The 20,439-nt window shown below is 40.9% G+C and overlaps 3 protein-coding genes across 3 annotated transcripts; 1 reads left to right on the plus strand and 2 right to left on the minus strand.

Moving 5' to 3' along the window:
* The first annotated feature begins 2,413 nt into the window (after window positions 1-2,413).
* Window positions 2,414-4,182, plus strand: anapc11 (APC11 anaphase promoting complex subunit 11 homolog (yeast)). Its single transcript, XM_063883276.1, has 3 exons — window positions 2,414-2,601; window positions 2,720-2,836; window positions 3,826-4,182. The coding sequence occupies exons 2-3, from the start codon at window positions 2,728-2,730 to the stop codon at window positions 3,969-3,971; spliced, it is 255 nt and encodes an 84-aa protein (XP_063739346.1). The 5' UTR covers window positions 2,414-2,601; window positions 2,720-2,727; the 3' UTR covers window positions 3,972-4,182.
* A 689-nt stretch (window positions 4,183-4,871) lies between these two features.
* On the minus strand, window positions 4,872-8,367 carry ppp1r27b (protein phosphatase 1, regulatory subunit 27b). The gene is made up of 3 exons (XM_063883275.1): window positions 6,136-8,367; window positions 5,869-6,019; window positions 4,872-5,488 (listed from the first exon to the last, which is right to left on the minus strand). Exons 1-3 carry the CDS (start codon window positions 6,374-6,376, stop codon window positions 5,365-5,367), a joined length of 516 nt encoding a protein of 171 aa, XP_063739345.1. The 5' UTR covers window positions 6,377-8,367; the 3' UTR covers window positions 4,872-5,364.
* Window positions 8,368-8,606: 239 nt separating this feature from the next.
* On the minus strand, window positions 8,607-20,029 carry p4hb (prolyl 4-hydroxylase, beta polypeptide). The gene is made up of 11 exons (XM_063883274.1): window positions 19,699-20,029; window positions 17,618-17,824; window positions 16,455-16,588; window positions 15,529-15,666; window positions 13,895-13,999; window positions 13,650-13,775; window positions 13,332-13,532; window positions 13,120-13,240; window positions 12,105-12,286; window positions 10,973-11,086; window positions 8,607-9,112 (listed from the first exon to the last, which is right to left on the minus strand). The coding sequence occupies exons 1-11, from the start codon at window positions 19,835-19,837 to the stop codon at window positions 9,041-9,043; spliced, it is 1,539 nt and encodes a 512-aa protein (XP_063739344.1). The 5' UTR covers window positions 19,838-20,029; the 3' UTR covers window positions 8,607-9,040.
* Window positions 20,030-20,439: the final 410 nt, after the last annotated feature.

A 20,439-nucleotide genomic window follows, 5' to 3' on the forward strand; every position in this document is an offset into this window, starting at 1 on the left:
TCTTGTGATGTGACCGTCACAAATGATAGCCTTGTGATGAACAAACTGAGTTGTTGTTGGAGTCATCATTAGATTAAAAGTATTCTCTCTAAAAATTGGTCATAAACTTAGATCCATTTCAGAAGAAATGTTATTCAATTTATCACTCCCTGGATGCTCTATTCATCTCTGTCACGGGATATATAGGTGTTGTAAAGTGTTATACCTTCTGCAATAAAACTGTACAACACCTCACCTCTTGCTGGCAGAGAACTCACTGCTAGTTAGAGTTTCTCCTTTCTAATAACCATAAACAATTTGAAATGTTCTGTATATCTGTAAATGATATACTATCCTTTGTATATACATTATGTCTATGCTCTTGTGGTATTAGCTTTAATTCCTGTTACTACAGTATTTTGCACTGTTTAGAACATTTTAATCATCCTGAATATTTTATATTGTTAATATTAACCCAATGTCTGAACATACTGGTGCTTCTGTAATGAAAGCATTTCCCAATTTGGGATCAATAAAGTATCTATCTATCTATCTATCTATCTATCTATCCATCCATCCATCTATCCATCCGTATTTGAGTTTAGTCTGAGAAAGCAATTTACATAAGTATAAAAAAAGCTCTTGAAATATAACAGATACCATATAATACGATATACCAAAATACTATTTTCACAAATCTAAATCTGTAACTTAAAAGTAGTACATGTTATTATCCCGATCAAATAACATGAGGCTACATTGACATCCAACAATCTCCTCTTCAAACTGTGAAAGAGTTGGAGTATAGAAGACCAGTGGTGTAATGTAGTGAAGTACTAAGTATTGTGCTTTAGTATGATTGAGGGGGTTATTGGTATTTTACTTTAGAATTTTTATTTTATTGTACTTTATACCTAGCCTGACTACGTCATACTCACGATTCTATTCAGAAAGTGAGTCTGAAACTGATCCATAGAGCTTTGATTTTGGGGCGTGTTTCAACCGAACCAGGAAAAAAAAATGCCTCTTCGCTCAATTGGATAGACCTACAACCAATCAGAGCAACGTAGTATGTGACGTAGATTAAGCGACACACACTTGTTGTCAACGGAACTCATGTAGGAAGGACGGCAAAAACATATTTTCTATCGATAAAAGCCTTTATCGCGTTCCTCTGTTCGTCTTTCAAAATGAATGCAATGTTGAGATCCTGTAGAACAGACTCGATGGCAGAATCTAAACATCCTCGCTCTCCAGCGGCAGCCATGTTTGTTTCAAACGAATTCAACCCCAGCGCTCTTTAGTGACGTAGTCGATTATGTCCTTGTTGATCATCTGTCCATCAGGTCCATCATCGTATAAAGCCCGTCCTGGCAATCTGATTGGTTCGACTGTCGCAAGATCGGAGATAATGTTTCCTAAACGGAGCAGAGCCAGACCGAACTTCCCGAACAAAAATGTTATGGGCGGGGCTAAGTTCGGCTGGCACCCAGGCTACTTTATACCCATACAATTAGAAAGCCAATGTTGTACTTTTTGCTTCTCGTTTATTTGACAAAATTAGTTACTTCAGAGTTTCAGATTATAAACAAAGAAAACCAATAATGAGCCTCACCTTTAACTGCTGTGATATGTTAATGCATCAACAAAATAACAATCCAGTAATTTAATAAATACGATTATAACATGGGACATTACTGACAATAAGGTCTTTATATATTATGTCGCCAATACTTTTTTATTTGTACTTAAGTAAGATTTCAAATGCATGAATCTGACTTAAAACTGAATATTTTTACACTGTATATTGCTAGTTTTAATTAATTAAAATACTTCTTAGACCTCTGAAGAAGACCCACATGTACTGTATTAACAGAGGTGGGAGAAGTACTCAGATCTTCTACTTAAGTTAAAGTAGAAGTACCACAGTGTAGGAATACTTTGTTACAAGTAAATGTCTTGTAATCAAAATGTTCCTCCAGTAAAAGTAGAAAAGTATTCTCATCAAAATGTACTTAAAGTACCAAAAGTAAAAGTAGTCATTGTTAGATTGGTCCATTTCAGAATAATATCTCTGATATGTTTTATAATTATTGATCATTAAAGTGTTCTCAGAGCTGGTAAAGGTGCAGCTAGTTTGAATGGCTCTGTATACTGCAGGGTAGCTGCTGGATTTACTCCAGGTGAACTAAAGTCTGATTTAAGGGCTGATTATATTTACCATCATTCATCCAAATCTGTAAAGTAACTAAAGGTGTAAATACATTTAGTGGAGTCAAAGTACAATATTTACCTCTGAATTGTAGTGGAGTAGAAGTACAAAGTAGCATAAAAGGGAAATCCTGAAATAAAGTACAAGTCTCTCAACATTTTTAGAATTAACAGACTTGAGAGAATGTTATTTTCCGTTGGAGGGCAGCAGCGTCTCGCATACACGCCTACAGCCAGCCGGAATTCCAACAGTAGAAGAAGAAGAAGTACATTTCCCCGGGTTGTTAAAATACTAGCTGCATGTTGTTGAATAGCATGAGACTGGCAATACCATGATTTATCTTGTATTTTGTAAAGAAAACCTTTAACTTATTTCGTGTTCTATATATCCAGGATACGTTAGACCGCCCAGTAAGTTTGCTAATATTTCTGAACTGCTAGCTAGAAAAGCCATTTGTCAACATTAGCTCCTATGCTAACGCTGTGGTTCATATGGGAGTGTGTCACTGAGTGTTTCTGCTGTTGTCAGACTGGAGGATGAAGGTAAAGATCCGACAGTGGAACGGAGTGGCTTCTTGGTTATGGGTGGCTAATGATGATAACTGCGGGATCTGCCGGATGCCATTCAATGGCTGCTGCCCAGACTGTGAGTAACCGACTAACCCCGATGCTAAGGGGGTACAGCTATAGACAGTAAGGGAACAGCACTGGTGGGGAAGTACTCAGATTATTTACAAAAAGAAAGTAACACTACTACAGTGTAAAAATACTAGTAAAGTTCGAGTAAAAGTTCAAAAGTATTGGCATAATGTTCATTTTAAAATCATATAGTAATTTATTGAATTATAATTAATCATGCATTGAATCATTGCTTCCAAAATGTAGTGGAGTAGAAGTATAAAGTAGCATAAAGTGGAAATACTGGGTAGTAATTTGTTAATTACTTCAATGATGCACTTGGTAGACTTCGGGTTTATTTTAATTTCTTTATACATCTCTGGGCAGCTTAATCTATAATAGTATCTTATAATGTGTGTTGATTTATAATTTGTATTAATATCCTAAATCTACAAAGTAACTAGAAGCAAAATAAGTTGTATTCCTCAAAACTATTTATTAAAACATGCAATGGATTATATGCAAAGCCAGGGACTTGTTCAAAACCCTAGGTTATCTCTCAAAGTAAATGCTCTGTCAATGAACAGGTCTTTGCCAAAATGGCTAGACCTTGTGTTATTGTTTACAAAAAACATCAAAATGCTTAGTCATGTTGTCAATATATCTGTGCTTAATGTAAGTATTACATACAACCAAGGCTAAGGTTTGATGAAAATGCTCATGGCTGCAACCTTTCTGTAAGGTGTATTACTATGTGGGGGATTGGAGGGAATTTGACAGTGTTATTGCAACAAAACAAAAAAAAGATAACTCTTTGACAGCACTGTATAGCCACAAAGAAAACAATATAAATAAACATATCACATGCAGCACTTTAAAGACAATTACTATTTAACAGAACAGACTATTCATTGAATCTGATATGAACCTGACAATGAGCAGAATAGAGACCCTTTAAGTTTTGAATATGACAGCTAGCAGTTGTAAATAAGACGAAATATAAAAAATGTGTTTCAGGTAAAGTGCCTGGGGATGACTGCCCACTGGTCTGGGGTCAGTGCTCGCACTGTTTCCACATGCACTGCATCTTGAAATGGCTTAACTCGCAGCAGGTCCAGCAGCAGTGCCCCATGTGCCGGCAGGAGTGGAAGTTCAAAGAATGAACCCGAGGTGCCTGCAGAGCCCGGAGAGAGGGACTCCGTCACTGAGGAGGACATTTTTATATCAGCTGTAAATAACTGCATTTTGTATTCCTTCATCTAATGTTATGCAAAGTAGACTTTGGAACCTATTTTGCTCGGTTGATGGATTAAGTTTGTGATTAAATAAAAATACAAACCCTACATGACATGCCATGGCATGCTGTGCACGCTACATTTGAGTGACATGACTTTCATTGTGTGGTTGATTTACCCAGAAGCTTCTGGCAGTGGTTAGGCAATATGCAGTGACTTGCATAAGTGTTTAACCCCTTTGAAAATGATTAGATTTATCTGGCTTCAAAATGATGCATTGAGATTTTGTTATTAGTTTTAAAGAAACAACATGGTATTTTATGTTGTAATGTGTGTATATATAAAAAAAATACATAGTAACTAATGTTTAAAATATTTTAAGTATAGTATGTTGAAAATACTTAAAAATACATTTATTTTACATACTATACTATTGTTTCTGATATTTACTAACCATGTTATTATTTTTTTACATACTATGACAATTTTTCTTATTTTGTCAACGCACGAAACTATGTAGTTTTTACTGAATATATTGACATACCCCTTTCTTTTAAAATATTTTCAGCAAGCTATACTATGTCGTTTTATTTCTATTTTTGACATATTAGATATGTCTATTTTTCAACATACTACAATAAGTCAATACTTGTGTTTCAACATACAGTACAGTAACGTCTTTATAATCAATAAACTATCTTTTATTTGTTGTGATTTTCGACATACTTCACTGTGTAGTTTACTCTAATTCTTTCGTTATATCGTTTTTTTTCTTGACAACAGTATTTGTCACACACAGAGCTGGTAACAGAGGAAATGGCAGACAAACAATTTTGATAACATTTATTTTTAAAAGTATAGAAAAACTCAACTACTAATCAATATAGCTAACTTCTGTAAGTCAGAAAGAGACTATAAGGAACAAATTGCAGGGTTTAGAAATTGGATTACCACATTGGCAGTCAACAGAAGCTAATGTTAGCTTTTAGAGTGCTAGTGGGCAGACTGAAATTATTTAATTCAGAAACCCTAATTCAAGTGACGTAAAAAAAACAATGAATCGAGTTCATTATGGTATCAAACGACGGGAAGCTCTTACAGTGTACAGTACATCGAGCAGCTCCTACCAGCTCAAGTCCCCTCCATTCAGGAGGCAGCTACCATCCCATCCTCTGCCACACATCCAGTCTTTGACCTCAGCTCAGTCAGCGCACAAAACCATTGTGCTGGACTGACGTGACGTTTTCGGTCCATCCCTGCAGGACAGGCAGTGCCTGGCCAGTGGATTCCAGACGAGTGTGTCTTTAAAAGCCAAATGTTCTCAGTCATTGACAGCCAGGCAGAAGAGCTCCAGCAGCTCCTTATTGTCCAGCTCGATGAGGTCCGCCGGCTTCTCGCCGCATTCGTTCACCAGTTCTGTGTCGGCCCCCAGCGAAAGAAGGTAGCTGGATGAAAGAGAAGAGAATTCTGCTCACTCAAACAGATCGAATCCTGCTGCCTTGCCAAACTCAATGCGAGTGTGTGCCATGCTTCAGTGTCAGGAAGGTCAGCGGGGTGCAAGAATGCAGCAGATCCTCCAGCTTCCCTTACTTCTGTGACGTAGGAAAGCTGTAATGTGTGTGTGTGTGTGTGTGTGTGTATACATTAATACGTAGTGGTACTGTATGTGCCTGCTAATGTTATGTCACCCTTGTTCCCCAAAAGTTAAAGCTTTAAAGTGCAACTACGTCACATTAAAGTTGTGTTTTTAACAAAAAATACTCAGCTTTGATTGTTTGGCCACTTTTCGCATTGTATTATTTAAAATAAATGACTGGCTGCTCACCGTGCAATGTGTGGGAAGCCGTCGCTGCAGGCCATGTGGAGCGGGGTCCAGCCCTCCTCGTCCCTCTGGTGGATATCTGCTCCGTGCTTCACCAGCAGCTTCACACACTCCAGGTTCCCAGTCAGGACGGCCTCATGCATGGCGGCCATGCCTGCAGAGAAAGTCCAGTTAGAAATGACCCATCAGTTCATCCTATGATGATGTTAATAAGCAACGTTTGTACAGAATTAAGGTTTACTTGATCAGGGTGGTGCAAATGTCTCTCACCAGAGTGGTAGATGGTGTCCAGACTGACTCTTCTGGCTCGCATGAAAAGTCCAATCCTCTCCAGCTCTCCGTGGCGAACATAGTCCTGGAAAACTATGTCATTGGGGAAGTGCACACTGCGGATTTGCTTCAGAGATTTAGAGCTCTTGCAGACTGGGACGCCACACTCCTGCTGGGTGTAAGCCTTGATTCCTCTGGTCTGGGAGTCCACTGGGCACTGGAAGTACTTCATCCTGGGCATACGTTTGATTGAACTTTTGCTTAAAAACTGGTCAAATCTAACAAATATTCTTCAAATAAAAAAAAATCCAAGCAGATTATCTGAAAAGAGCTCAGAGGTTGTCCTGCAGGAGGATCAAGTGCTTCTTCTGTGTCGTCCTTCACATCAACAGGCCTCACTGCGGGGCTCTTTATACTCTCTGTGGGGCTATTTTAGGATCCAGTGGCGATGTTTGGAAGATGAGTAGGCCTCTGCTAGGATCCCTCCCACCAGACGCCTCTGATTCAAGTCACGTTTTCAGACACGAAAGCCAGGAATCTGTTGCTCTGTCGGCACCAACACATACCCAGATGCTGCCCACTTTGAGATAGCGGTGAGGGGGGCCTTCTGGTAAACACATCAGGGTGTAAAAGTAGTTCATATAGTGGGAGTGTGTCAGTGCCAGCTGCAGGGGCAAGGAGGGAAAAGGGTGTGTTGACCACTTACACTCAGAGGATGGATCATTTCCAAATGAGTGGTTTGCATCGACCTCTATTACAGGTTGGAAATAAATGAAAATGAATATGGCTTTTCAGATGTTTTCTCTGTCATATCTTTTTTTTTTTTACTATGTTGACTGGATAAATACAAAATAGAAATCATCACCTTTGGCTCTGGGAAAAGTTATTGATATATACCCCGCCCATCTTTGAACTCAATCTTAATTTTGATCTTCACTACACATCTGTGAAGTTTGATGACTGCATCTTGCATAGTTAGGAAGATATCCCAGAGAGAAGCCTAAACAGCTGGCAGACTACTTTACACCTCCTCTGTGCTTATTCCCACTCCTGCAGGTGTCTGCAGGAGAACACTCTGCCATGAAGACATGTACACACACACTCAAGGTGTAAACAACACCAGTGTCGCTGGTAACAGGAGTCAGCAGTGCTTTTAACTCATGCTAACGTCAACAAGCTTTGAAAGGGCCCCATTATGGTTCTTTGGTTTTTTTTTTTCCTGTAGTGTGTTAGGTTTGAGTGCATGTAAATGGTCTGCAAAGTAAAATCCCCGTGTTCCTCTCCAATTCTCTCTTTAGAGCTTCATTAATAAAAAGTAAAAAAAGACAACTGTTTTTTTCCTAATTTTTTTTATTTTTATTGGCCACCATTTCACGTTTTCCACATCAATTTGGACATGATGGAATGCTTTAAGTTCCCCCACCACTGTAGCTGTTGATCCCATCACCTTTACTCAAACACCCACCCCCCCTGCCTCACAACACACACGCAGGTCATTCATTCTCTGTTCATGGACAACCAGAAAACATGAACCACACACACACACACACACACACACACACACACACACACACACACACACACACACACACACACACACACACACACACACACACACACACACACACACACACACACACACACACACACACACACACACACACACACACACACACACACACACACACACACACACACACACACACACACACACACACACACACACACACACACACACACACACACACACACAGGGTGGAGCCAAAAGGGACGCTGGAGGTACAGTATGGGTGAGGGCTGGGGCTGTGCACTTGTTCCCTCCCACCTCAGATACAGACACTTCTCTCAGACCAACCTGAACAGTAAACTCCCAATCTCTGTCCGCTTTTGTAACCATAGTAACCACAGTGAATCTCTGATCAGGCATGAATGCAGTGCGACCCGTCACAACGGGCTCCAGAAACCATCCCAGGTCTGAGAGTGTGTTTGGGGGCCAACTCTGCCCCAACAGCTGGCTACAGCTGGGCACATCGTTAAAAATGACAAATCCTAAATTAATAAAAAACCTCAAAGTGAAAGCAATTAAATAAAAAAAGGAGGGGGGGGGTTGCCCCCAAAGTTGACTTTTTAGAAAAAGAGTCAGTAGATATGAGGAGACTGAACCAAGGGATTATAAAGGAATGAAATGAAAAGTACACTCAGCCCTCCACCTAAAGAAAGAAAACTATTGGTCTCCGCTACAGATGGGGGGTGGGGGGTCCTTTTGTGCTACACTGGATTAGCTGTGAGGGGTGTATTTTAGTGAAGATGTTGTAAAATAAACACATTGTACAGGATGGCCCTTTGTCCCCTGAGAGTCCTTACAAAACCTCCACACAAAACTCTGGGCTTCCCTCAGGGGGAAAGAACATCAGCAGCCCCCCCTACCTACAAATACAGGTTACAACATTAAATCAAGCTCATACCCACACTGAACATGGCAAGGCTTTTCTTTTTTCTTTAGTTTTTCTAAAGGGAGGAGGGGAGCAAATTCAACAGGAGACAAAGCAAACATTATGAAACTGGATCTCAATGCCGTTCTTACATTTGGTTTAAATATACAAGGCAAACAGCTGATGTGGAGCAGAAGGCATTGAGGTCTCCCATGGAGGTGCTGCGCTCTTCCACAGAGTCCCCCCCCTCCTCCCTCGGTTGGACAAGACGAGTCTGGCCAGATGTTGTGAAGTTGGAGATGTGGCTGGCAAAAAAAAAAGAAGCCCCTGCCACGCCACTGATGGATGACTGACTGAGAGGAAGTATTAATGTTCACAGGACAGGGAAGGTCCACGAGGAAGTGATGGTGGTGATGGTCGGAAGGGTTGGGGCGGGGCGGGACTCGTCTCCTCTCTCTCTCCTCTTCCAGCTCTTACAACTCGTCGTGACCGTCGTCCTCGCCATCAGAGTCAATGTCCTGTCCTTCGTCCACGTCATCTAAATCCTGGAGAGCAGAAGAGCAAAGGGTTGTTAGGACAGACGCTCTCAAAATCTGTCAGCATGCAGCTCTACTCTACAGCGGGCGCCGTGGCTGGGCTAAACATTGGTATTATACAGATATTAAACCATGGCATCAGGGTTGTCACTATACAGCCACAGAAAAAAAAATAAGAGACCACTCCACATGTTTCTTAAATCCTTATCTCTACATGTGGGGCAGCCATTCCAGTGTCTGTTGAATTCAACAGAGAAAAAAAAATGTCAGTACTTTATGGAATACAATTAAAAAAATATATAATAATTTAACTCAAAAACATATCTATAAATAATAAAACAAGAGAAAGTTATAATGCTGAAGTGGTCTCACAGCTGTATTCCCTTCCATTATTTTTTTCTTTACCCTCAGTCATATCCAAACTCCAGATGATCAGTGTCAATAACTTGTAGAATCGACCATAATACATTTCATGACAGTTACACCTTATTAGGATTTTCTTTTAAATAAAAAAGCACCAGTTAGTCGACATTGAGGCCTTTTGTGAAAGATATTGTGCATTGCCGTAGTGAAGCACAGTACACTAGATTTGCAAGCAACAAAAGATGTTTGAGAATTCTGGTGGTTTTTACATTTTCTTAGAGATATTTTACAAAGCTACATGCTAATGTTAGCATGGCTATGTCTGAACAAATCTAAATCATTGGTCACTCAGGAGAACAGGTCAACGGATAGGCATGTAGAGGACATGTCTCCCTGACAAGTTGGTCACCGGTCCATCTTCATAAGGGCTGTACAGCATGTGTTGCCTTTACCGTTAAACTCTCTGTTCAAATAAAGTTTATAATGTCTTGTCATATTTTAGGATCACCATAAAAAAGGAAAAGTCTTTCTGAAACAGAATCCTCAATCCTTGAATGTATAAGCTACAATTATTTTCTTTTAGTTTCTACAATACAAAAAATTAAGTGATTTACTCTAATAGTGTAAGACGTTATTACTATACTTCATGGTACTGTTGGATTGCTGATAGTCCTCTGTGCAGAAAGTAGGAGAGTTTATGATTGAAGTGAAAGGGCTTTTTAAAAGACTAAAAGCCAACAATTATATAGATTGCAGGAGATTTGCTTGGATAACAACTCATGTTGTGAATTGTCGAAAATGATAATCTATATATTTTTTCAATAAATGGAGACTTTTGCTCTACTGTTATTGGAAAGTTTGGAGTACATGAGTGTAAAACCATTATACTGAGCCACCACTGGATGCAGATGCAGAGAGGGTTAAACCAGTATACGTGTAGCCTAACCATCAGATGTGCAGGAATACAGAATTGTAAACATTTTGAAACAGAAAAATACCTCAGCATCTCCCCCTTACATAGTTTAGGTTTAACATGGCAGATGTTGTACTTTTCAAATCCACATTTGAAGAGATTCCTTTCTGACATAGTTTAAGGATTGAATATATTGTGGTTCAAAATATTAGGCTTTATTGTTAACAGTGCAAGTGTAGCATAAACCCATTCCTTCAACACTGATTAGTCATGAAACAATGCATGAAACAATCAGCCTGAACAGATGGATGAGGCAGCAGCTGTTGCTCTTGTTTTAGTCACAGCCATCTCCAGTTCCCCTCACTAATGGAGCCCTCCTCAATATGGATTAATCCCCACTGGTGTTTGGTATCAGATGTTTGGTATCAGAATAGCTTTGTTTTGTTTGTGTACCAAGTATACATAGATACATGTGAATGGTGCTACAGAACGCTGACTGCATACATTTGTGTGGAAAAAAATATAAAGATGATATCAACCGATTTTCAGTCAGAAGACAGCTTTGAGCTCAGGCGTCTCTCTGTTGATCTTACCTCTGCGTCCATATCGTCATCGTCGTCTCCAGCGGGGGCGCCGCCATCTTTACCGCCGCTCTCCAGGAACTTGCTGAAGCCCTCTAGTGTTCTCTCCCCGTTGTAATCGATCACCTGTTGACCAAACATCATTTTTGATAAATACGTCCAAGATTGTGTTTTATCCCCAGCCCAAAAACAACATGAAACGCGTGTTCCAAAAAAAAAACCACAATACCTTTGAGCAGATATCAAATCCCCGCTATATACCAATAAAACTCTTGATCATTTTCCATTTGCAAAGAACAAATGTGTATTTAAGAAATTAAAATAATACAGGCTGGGACTAGTCGGTGTTGTGGTGCAGGCTAATTACTCTACACGTTTGACAACTCTATGGATTTGAGAAAATCTGAGACAAAGCCAGCTTACACATTTTGAGAACAAACTTGTGATAAAAAAAAGGAACCTCTGTTGCCTTTATGTCACATTTTCTCTTTGAGTGTATATTAGCCATTAGGTGGTGAAAAGAATCTCAGACCACCTCCCGAGTGATTTGAATGTTTTGTGTCTTGATGACTGTTCATGTTTTTGATATAAATCTTGGTTAAACAGATAACAGTGTCGATAACTTTATTAAAAAATAAGTGTAAACAGGGTCTTGGACACATAAAATCTGGCATGCTGCAGGTTTCTCACAACAGGTGCACGCAAACGACATCTGAAATGCAGTCAATTATTGTGTGCTTGCATTTCATGACAGTAACGACAGCTACTCATGGCTCCTATGTCTTATGATGGTTTTCTTCTAAGTAGGATCATGAACTAATCCTTACAATTACGATATTGTGACCCCACGATATAACACTCATTTCAGCTTGCTAAACGGGCGGCTGGCCTGGTGAGAGCCAGGTGCAGGCTGAGCAGAGAGTGAAGTCATCAGGCAGGAATGTTTAAGAACCAAAACAGAAACATAATCGAGCAGTAACTCACGGAGCCAGCGAGCTCACATTTCTAAACATGCTGCCAAATCAAGAGGCGGCTGATGAGAAGCCAATCCGGCCACAATTTGTTGACAGATCCTGAAGATGAGCGAGATGTTGCCAAAAGATATTTCATTTCAGAATATCGAATGTTTGTGGGAGACACCCACCTTGCGCTCGTCTCCTGCGGGGAAGAACTTGAGAGTGGGAAAGCTGTGGACTTTGACCGTCTCGATCTCATTGGCTGTGGAGTCCATCTTAGCCACAACGATGTCGGCGCTGTCCTTGTACTTCTCTCCCAGCTTCTCCCAGATGGGAGTCAGCTGTTTGCAGTGTCCACACCAAGGTGCATCTGGAGAAGTAGTTTAGAGTTAATAAAACAGACCAAATATAACGGACACTTTGGCTCATTCACTAATTAGAATGAAATATTGTCTCATTAGCGCCTCTTATGATCACCTCACATCACACGGACAACATCCTGTTCTTTTTAAAATTGTAAATCCTGCACAGCATGCTGCTCCTCACAGTTATGTAAAAAGAACCTAGGTTTTACACGAAACTGCCAGGTCGTTGGATTATCTCCCGGGTCAGGACTTGTGGAAAGAGGCTTTGCTGTTTGTTATTTTTATGGGGCTTTGGGGATGTGTGTGCAATGTAATTCCAATATACTGGAGACTATGCAGATATCTCTATGGCCTTTAGCCCCAACACCAAAACAATCCAGATTAATAGAGAACACTACAGATAAAAAGGGAAATGTGTATTTTGGTGATATGCTGTGGTGAGTCGATGCATGCACCCTCAGCTTCATGACCCTGCTCCCCTTTGACTGGCCAGGAAATACCCTCCCCCACCTCCATTGCCTTTGCTTTCAGGGAATACCCTGATGAGCATTACTATAATCTGTATTTAAATAGCCAGCGATGGAAAATACCTCCAAAAATAGTGCACCTTTAGATGTGGATCGCTGTAAAAAGAAACAATCCAGCAGCTATATTTGAAAAGCGTCTGGTAACCAAGTCAGAGGGGGGCTGTGAGGGTGAGTGAGCATCAGCCCTTGGTATTTGGAATGGGCTTAGCACAGGGAAATGTAATGAAGGGAAAGAAAAGTCTCCCACCAACTGAGCAATGGACACCTTCAACATCAAGTCATGAGTTTCAGTGGAAGGAAGAGGCTCTTACAGAACTCCACAAAGACGTTCTTGGAGGGATGGAATGCGATCTCCTCGAAGTTCTTTCCCACCAAAATCTTGACAGGGGTTTTGTCCCAGTCTTCAGGGATGTCCTGACTCATGAGGTGGGGCTGGGGAGAGGAAAAAATACCTCAATATTAAAAATCACCTTCCTCCATGACATACATGTGCTGCCATCACTAACCACTCCTCCTCCCTCACCTTGAGTTTGCCCTCAGCGAAAAGTTTGCAGAAGCCGATGATGCTCTCTGCTGTGATGGCGTCATTCTCGGGCTTGTACTTGGTCATCTCGTCCTCCAGGGTGATGAGGCGGATGGCGGGGCACTCCTCTTTCTTCAGGCCGAAGAACTCCAGGATGCGCTGGTTGTCATCCACGTCGCTGTCGATGAAGATAAACAGGATCTGGGAGTGGGGGGGGGACGGAAGCGGTTATTCAAAACATCCTATCTGAAGTGTAAGATTCCATACAGAATATATGTCGAGCTCATTTGGAAGGGACTTGTGAGACAGTTCACACACCTTGCCCTTGAATCCCTCTGCAGCTTTCTTAAATTGGTCCATTTTGTCGTCAAAGTCTTTAGCCGTTTTGGGCAGGAACATGAGGATGTGGGACTTGATTTCTCCACCGAAGATTTTCGGGGCAGTCTGCAGAAAACACAGATTCACAAGTTTGACACATAGGGAGGACACTTGTACTTGTTACAGACAGTAGTGCGAGTTGGGAAAAGAGATTACTGGTCCCGCTGATGTGCATGGCTCATTACCTGCTCTGTGAACTCGATGACCAGAGGCAGCTGGTTGGCCTTGACGAAAGCCAGGAGGTCTTCTTTGGTCAGCTCTCCGTCAAAGGTGTTGCGCCCTTCATCAAACTGCGAAGCATTTAGATACAAATATTATCGGCCCGTATAGACTGCCTGACATGGATTTACAAGGCAAACCACTTTAAAATCCCCTGGTAAACTCCAGCTGGTGACAGAGCCAGCAAGGGGACTTTTATTAAGTGGTACCAATAGCAGTGATGACCGAGCAGCTCTTACTGGCACACAATTGAAAATCTAGACAGTTGGCCAGTGGCCTGCTGCCAGCCTTAAGGGAACGGATCGGGCTATGAAACTTAAGCCGCAAACCCTGCAGCAGTAAACAAGTGATGGAGGCCAGCTGTTTATTGAGACAGAGCCCCTGCTTTAGGAGTGTTTGTTTATCTGTCAGCAACAAGCCCAGGTTAGCGGTGTTTGTTACCAACATGGATCAGACCCCAGACAACAGCAGTGGGGAGCACTGAGCCTAAGATCATCACTAACTCAAGGGCTGAGTGCAGAAACACACTCAAATATTGAGAATTGGTTGAATCAGATGCAGGAAATTATTATTTCATACTGGAAAATGCAACATAAAATAAAAGCAGAAATGTTAAATGTATAACATCAAACTGTGAAACAATTAGCTAAATAATATCAATTAACTACACTCCTATAGGACATGAAAACGTCTTTTTATTTTTTTTAAACCCACCACACTATTGTTTGATGATTTGTTTCAATTCCTTCATTCCACGGCTCCATTAGACAGGCTGCTTAAGAGTTCAGAATATTTGATCTTCTAACATATTTAAGCGGGGTACACATAAAATAAATGTTTCCCCTAATGCTGAACTGCCTCCAAGGAGAGCAATTACGCTGCAAGTGGAGTTATCTTTTGTTGTGAGCCAGGGATTTTTGGTTCCGGTTGCGTCATTTCTTATTGGCGGACCTAATGGACCTTGACCCAATTTGTCAAATCCACACACCGAAACAGAAACTATTGTGTTGATATGTTCGCTAGATGATAAAAAAAAAAGGGGTTGTTCGTAGTCCAGTAGTGGCATCACCTCTGATTTAAGTGCAAAAAGTGTAAATCGCAATGATCCACAACATGGAAAGAAGGCCCATTTGGACTTGACTGAGCTGCCACTCACTTATCCTCTGGTTTAGAAACGCTCCATCACCTAATACAGCTCTTCTCCCTCTATCACCATTAGCTCATGCTGAGGTCATCCACTTGAGCGGGGCGAGAAACAGGCCCAAATGCAGGCGCACAACCGAGAAGCACCTCAGAGCAGCCGAGATTAGCAACGGAGAGCGGATACTGGGAGGTCGACAGCATCACATTACCATCAAACACACTGCGCTGTCTCCAGCAGCTCGTCTGCAAACGCCTACACATAGTACAGCGTGTTACTCAAGCTTATGCAAGGCCATTAACCTATTTGAAATACAACATGACTCCAAGTAATCATGTCAAATATTTACTAACGAGGAATCTGTCTGTCAGGACATGTCCTGTAAGAACAGATTGTCCTAAGGGTTGCATATGCATCCATGTATACGTGTAATGTAGTGATCCATCGGTGCCTACTCACCTTCTTGAAGAGGACAACGCTGTCCTTCACCACCTCGTACTTGGCGAAAATGTCGTCGCTGGCGGTCATGGCGAAGGGGACGTCGTCTGTGGCTTCAGCTGCCTTCTCGAAGGCTTTGGCACCGTCAGACTCAGCATCCTACAGACACAGGAAAACTTTAAGATAGAGCCCTGTGCAAGTTATCCACAGTGAGTCACACTTATTCAACTGCAGTGTTTTTATTTAGCTTAATGACAAGGATTAGACTACAAAATATGTCGAATCAAGAATATGAAAAGCCGAGCATCATAGCTTCATGCCAAACAATCTGACATTATGGGTGTACAATACATCTTTAACATTAATATAAAAATGACTTTAAATCTGCACAGATTTAATTTAGACTTAAATATATGCTCCCTTTGTAACTCAGATATTGAAACACTAGAACATCTGTTATTTTCCTGCACTAGAGTTCAAATATTTTGGGATGCTTTCCAGTATTGGTTAAATTACAATAAGCAAAACATTCTGGTATTAACATACGATAATGTAAAATTTGGACTAGAAATAAAAAAACTAGTAATTTGGTAATTATAGCAAAGTATTTCCTCCTCAGTTTATGTATTTTTTTTAATCTTAGGGTGCCTTTTAAGATTTGGCTAGGGACAACAGATGGAAATTAGCATAGCAGCTAACACTGGCTTATTTACAGCAACTTTTCTGTTAATCAATGAGCACTGTCCCTACCAACTAAATAAACGTCACTTCCTCAAAAGAAAATAACAATAAAAAAAACAATTAAATGTTGCAAAAGCCCCAAATGTTTACCATCTTCTACACACCTTTATCCCTGATTGAACACTGATGTGATGTTCCTTTTTCTGATGCATTTGCAAAATTGAGAAAAAAAGTCTAAATAAGAACTTATGAGGTCTGCGTCTTACCTTAAAGAATCCGATGACTGCCACCTCGCTGTCAGCGATCAGAGACTCGGCCTCGGTGACTCCAGCCAGGGTTGCGACGGCCGGGCCGGTGCGCTTCTTCAGCCAGGCCACAATGTCGTCAGCCTGCCTGCCAGCTGCAACATAGCAGAACACAACCACTCAACACCTCTGTATGCAGAGAGCATGGGACCGGAAAAACACACAAGGCTATTACCCGCCATCTATGTTTTTATATTATATTCAAGTGATCATATCTTTGGGTTTCAGACTAACAAAACAAGATAAATTGGCCTTTGAAAACAATTTTTCGGGGTTTTATAGACTAAAAAAGATGTATCTAGAAAATAAGCGGATTATAAATCGATAATAAAAATAATTATAAGTCGCAGCCCTATCTGCAATTAAAGTGGACTCAGAATAAACCTGGCTGTTAAATTGAAACTGTGATGCAACAGGGTTGCAATTCCCCTGAGAAACATTATGATGAATGGATGAAGCACAGAGTGTTGAGGTTTTGTGGCAGTCATTTCCCTAACCTACTCCCCTCCTCCTTTCCAAAACGGGCCTGGCCCAGGCCAGCAGAGAGGCAACGTGAAGAACTGCACATCTCTCTGCTGGCTCACAGTCAGCATGACAGGAACGTGTGGGGAGGGCCCAGCCAACATTTTGTCTAAGTAGAGTTCCTCAGAGCTGATTGGCTGACATTCAGTTTATGCTGCTGTGCAGATCATATTACCAGCATGAAGAAAGCCAATAGGGCTCGCTTTGAGTTGTCAGAACGGATTCTTTCTGGCATTTTTGGAGCATTTGATGAAAATGTACTTAGAAACAATATTCACTCACTCTCCTATGACAGGAGTTACTCAAGATTACATCACAATTTGAATAAATCTCTCATTTATTGAAGGTGAAATGGAATAGAGAACAACTAAAAAAGGTATACAGTGGAAAAGAAATACACATTTCTTTTAAATGGGTGTTAAAGTTACGTAAGAAAGTTATACGATCGTCTTTAGACCTTAATCTAACCTACTAGTATGGAAAATAACAGACCCCACTGGCAGTATAACAAAAGATACATTTCCCCTGCACTGCTTCGATGTTCTCAGTAATATATATCGGGCGATTAAGTCTGTACAAATGAAAACCACAATGATGCTCACCAGAGTACTCTTTGGGTGACTCCTTCTCTCCACCCTTGAAGAACTTGATGGTGGGGTATCCCCGCACACCATACTCCTGGGCCAGTTCAGTCTCCTCTGTGGCGTCCACCTTACCCAGGCGCACCGCTGAGCCCTCGGCCTTCAGTATGCCGGCAGCCTTGGCGTACTCTGGAACCAGGGCCTTGCAGTGACCGCACCATGGGGCATCTGCAGGAGAGTCAGCAGGACATTTAGATGATTGCAGTGTTTTTCACAAGTAAACCTGACCTTAAGGGTAGATCATTGGCACACAAAAATCCTTAAGGATGAATTAAAGTTTACCTTACACAATTGGAGAACAGTTTTTTTTTTTTTATAAACATGATATTTAGAGCGTTTAAAATCATCAAATTAAGAAGGATCTTTTGATGATGACCCATACATAAACACTTAATAACTGGAACAAGACAACAAGTGGAAAATAACTCAAATATGACAATAAATCGATCCGTCAAAGATAATAATTTATTGCCAACGGTTTTAATTACTTTTTCCCTAAACATTCATTTTAAAGTGAGGATTTGATTCTTGTTTCCCAATTGTTTATAATTATAACTTCAATATTATTAGGTTTTGGACTGCTTGTAAAAAAAAAAAAGCATAGGGTGTCAGCTTGGGCCCTAGATACTAGTGAATGAAATCGGACTACTTTTTGACATTTAACAAACTTAACTTCATATAAATACACTGTACTATAGACCAATTCATTGAATAACCAATTGGTATTCTTGTACGTGTACTGGCCAGATTTTATTGAAGTTAGTTTGCAACCTTTTTTAAAGTTTGAATTACAGTTCAAGTCCAGACTGTTTCTTTGAAAATGCTTTTAGGATTACCAAGTAGCAAACTGCCATAAAATGCAGGATAATTCAATAACTACTGTGGTCTCACGTGTTAAATGTGAAAGTCATTGTGTCCAGTTATGCATGTGAAAGGTCTAGGCACAAACTCCACACAGATAATCACCTATTCAGAAATGACACGTCAAATAAAATGACCTGCATTGCATCACCTTCAATTCGTGACAAAGCACAACACTTCCTTGTTCCAGTCCAACTAATATTAACACACGGATGAACTTTTGTAAAGTACACGTCAACCTAGCTCCACCATCCAACTTAAGTCCCGCCCAGTTTACGAGTACGTGGGCAAAAAATAAATCCTATATCCCTCCCATCCTGAGCTCACTGGAGAGCCTACACACGGCCATCTCTTACTGGTTCACTGAATTATGAGCAAGTCAACAATCTGACAGAATGGGCCAGCAGGCTAAGAAGAAGTGGCTCAATAAAGCATGTGCATTGACACGCAGAGCAATCACATTATTATTATTTTGGAAAATAAGTCAAGAACTGCATGAAGAGGACAGCGACCTGCACAAAAACTGAAACCCATATTAGGAAACCACAGCAGGCAATCGAAACTTAAAAAAGGGCCCTTTTTTTTAACTTACAAATCGTGATTCCTTTTTGCTTCAAGCTACTTTTAGCGTTATTGCTTAGATGTTCTAACAGCTTTATAACGAAGGCAAATGTGACAATGCAGGCCCTGGCAGAGCTCACCAAATGCAATATGTTGCGCCAGCCATGTATATCCTTGAGCTATAGCCAAGTTATAGCAAGCTTATGGATAAACAAAAGTTGCAACAAATGTAACTCTAGAAGTTAAAAAACGAGTGGGAAAGTTTGGTGTTATGTATCCACATCAGAATCCAGTCACTGTCCACAAGGATACACGGTGCTAAAAGATAGTCTGACAAAGAGGAAACGCATTCTGATAAACAATGCCCCGTCATATTGTTCGTCAGTTTTAAATACGACGAAATAGCTGGGTGAAAACTAAGTGAATTAGATGCACATTAAAGGCAACATCAAAGCCAAACAACAGTTAGCTAGCCGCTAACAGCAGCAAGTTCTCACAAGTGTCAAAGTTTAATGCTAACGTTATCCCAGACTGAATTAAGCTAGCTAGCAGGGCACCAGGTGAGCCTGTCCGAGATGTTAAGCGTTAGCTGGATAGATTTCGTAGCTACTGTTACTTACAGAATTCCACCAGGATGTTGGGGTGAGCTTTCAGAGCCTCGTCGAAGTTACTTTTCTTCAGTACCAGGACATCATCTTCCTCAGCGATTTCGGCTCTGCTGGCAACAGCCAGTGTGCAGATGAGCAGAAGCTTCAGCATGATAAGCGTCGAATGTTGTTCTTGACAGAGACACTAGAGCTCCAGAAACTGTCGGCTACGGGTTAGCTGTGAAAGTGGTCCTAGTTCTGGTGTTCTTCCTTGTTTAAGGTTGGGAGAGTAGCTAGTATTTTGTGTCTACCGCTACTAACGTGGCACCGCACGCAGAAACCGGAGGGGTCAGCCGTAGTGCGCATGCGCATTTATCAGGCCGAAAGCAGTTCGTGTTGAATTGTGACTGGACCGCAGCAGCCTGCACCTGGAAGTGAATGCGGGGCGCTCCCTGATATCACCAGCCCCACTGATAACACACAGGGATCGTGGAAAACGGTGTGGAAATCATCATTTTAAAGCACCTACACTATTAAAGCGGGAGCAATAATCCATATTTAATCACAGTTTAAATCATATTGTAGCCACATCATGCTCTATTCTTTTTTGTGTATTCAAATGTGAGAACAAACGATATATTTCATGTTTAATATGTAAATGTTTTACCGATATTTTCCTGGCTCTGGGTTAAGTATACAACACTAACGGAGGGGAAGGGTTTGGAAAAGTGTTTGTGTTTGCATAAAGGGCAGGCCAAAGTCTGAATGATGAGT

The sequence above is a fragment of the Eleginops maclovinus genome, chromosome 5 (genome assembly GCF_036324505.1).
Source record: "Eleginops maclovinus isolate JMC-PN-2008 ecotype Puerto Natales chromosome 5, JC_Emac_rtc_rv5, whole genome shotgun sequence".
In the NCBI taxonomy this organism is placed as follows: domain Eukaryota; kingdom Metazoa; phylum Chordata; class Actinopteri; order Perciformes; family Eleginopidae; genus Eleginops; species Eleginops maclovinus.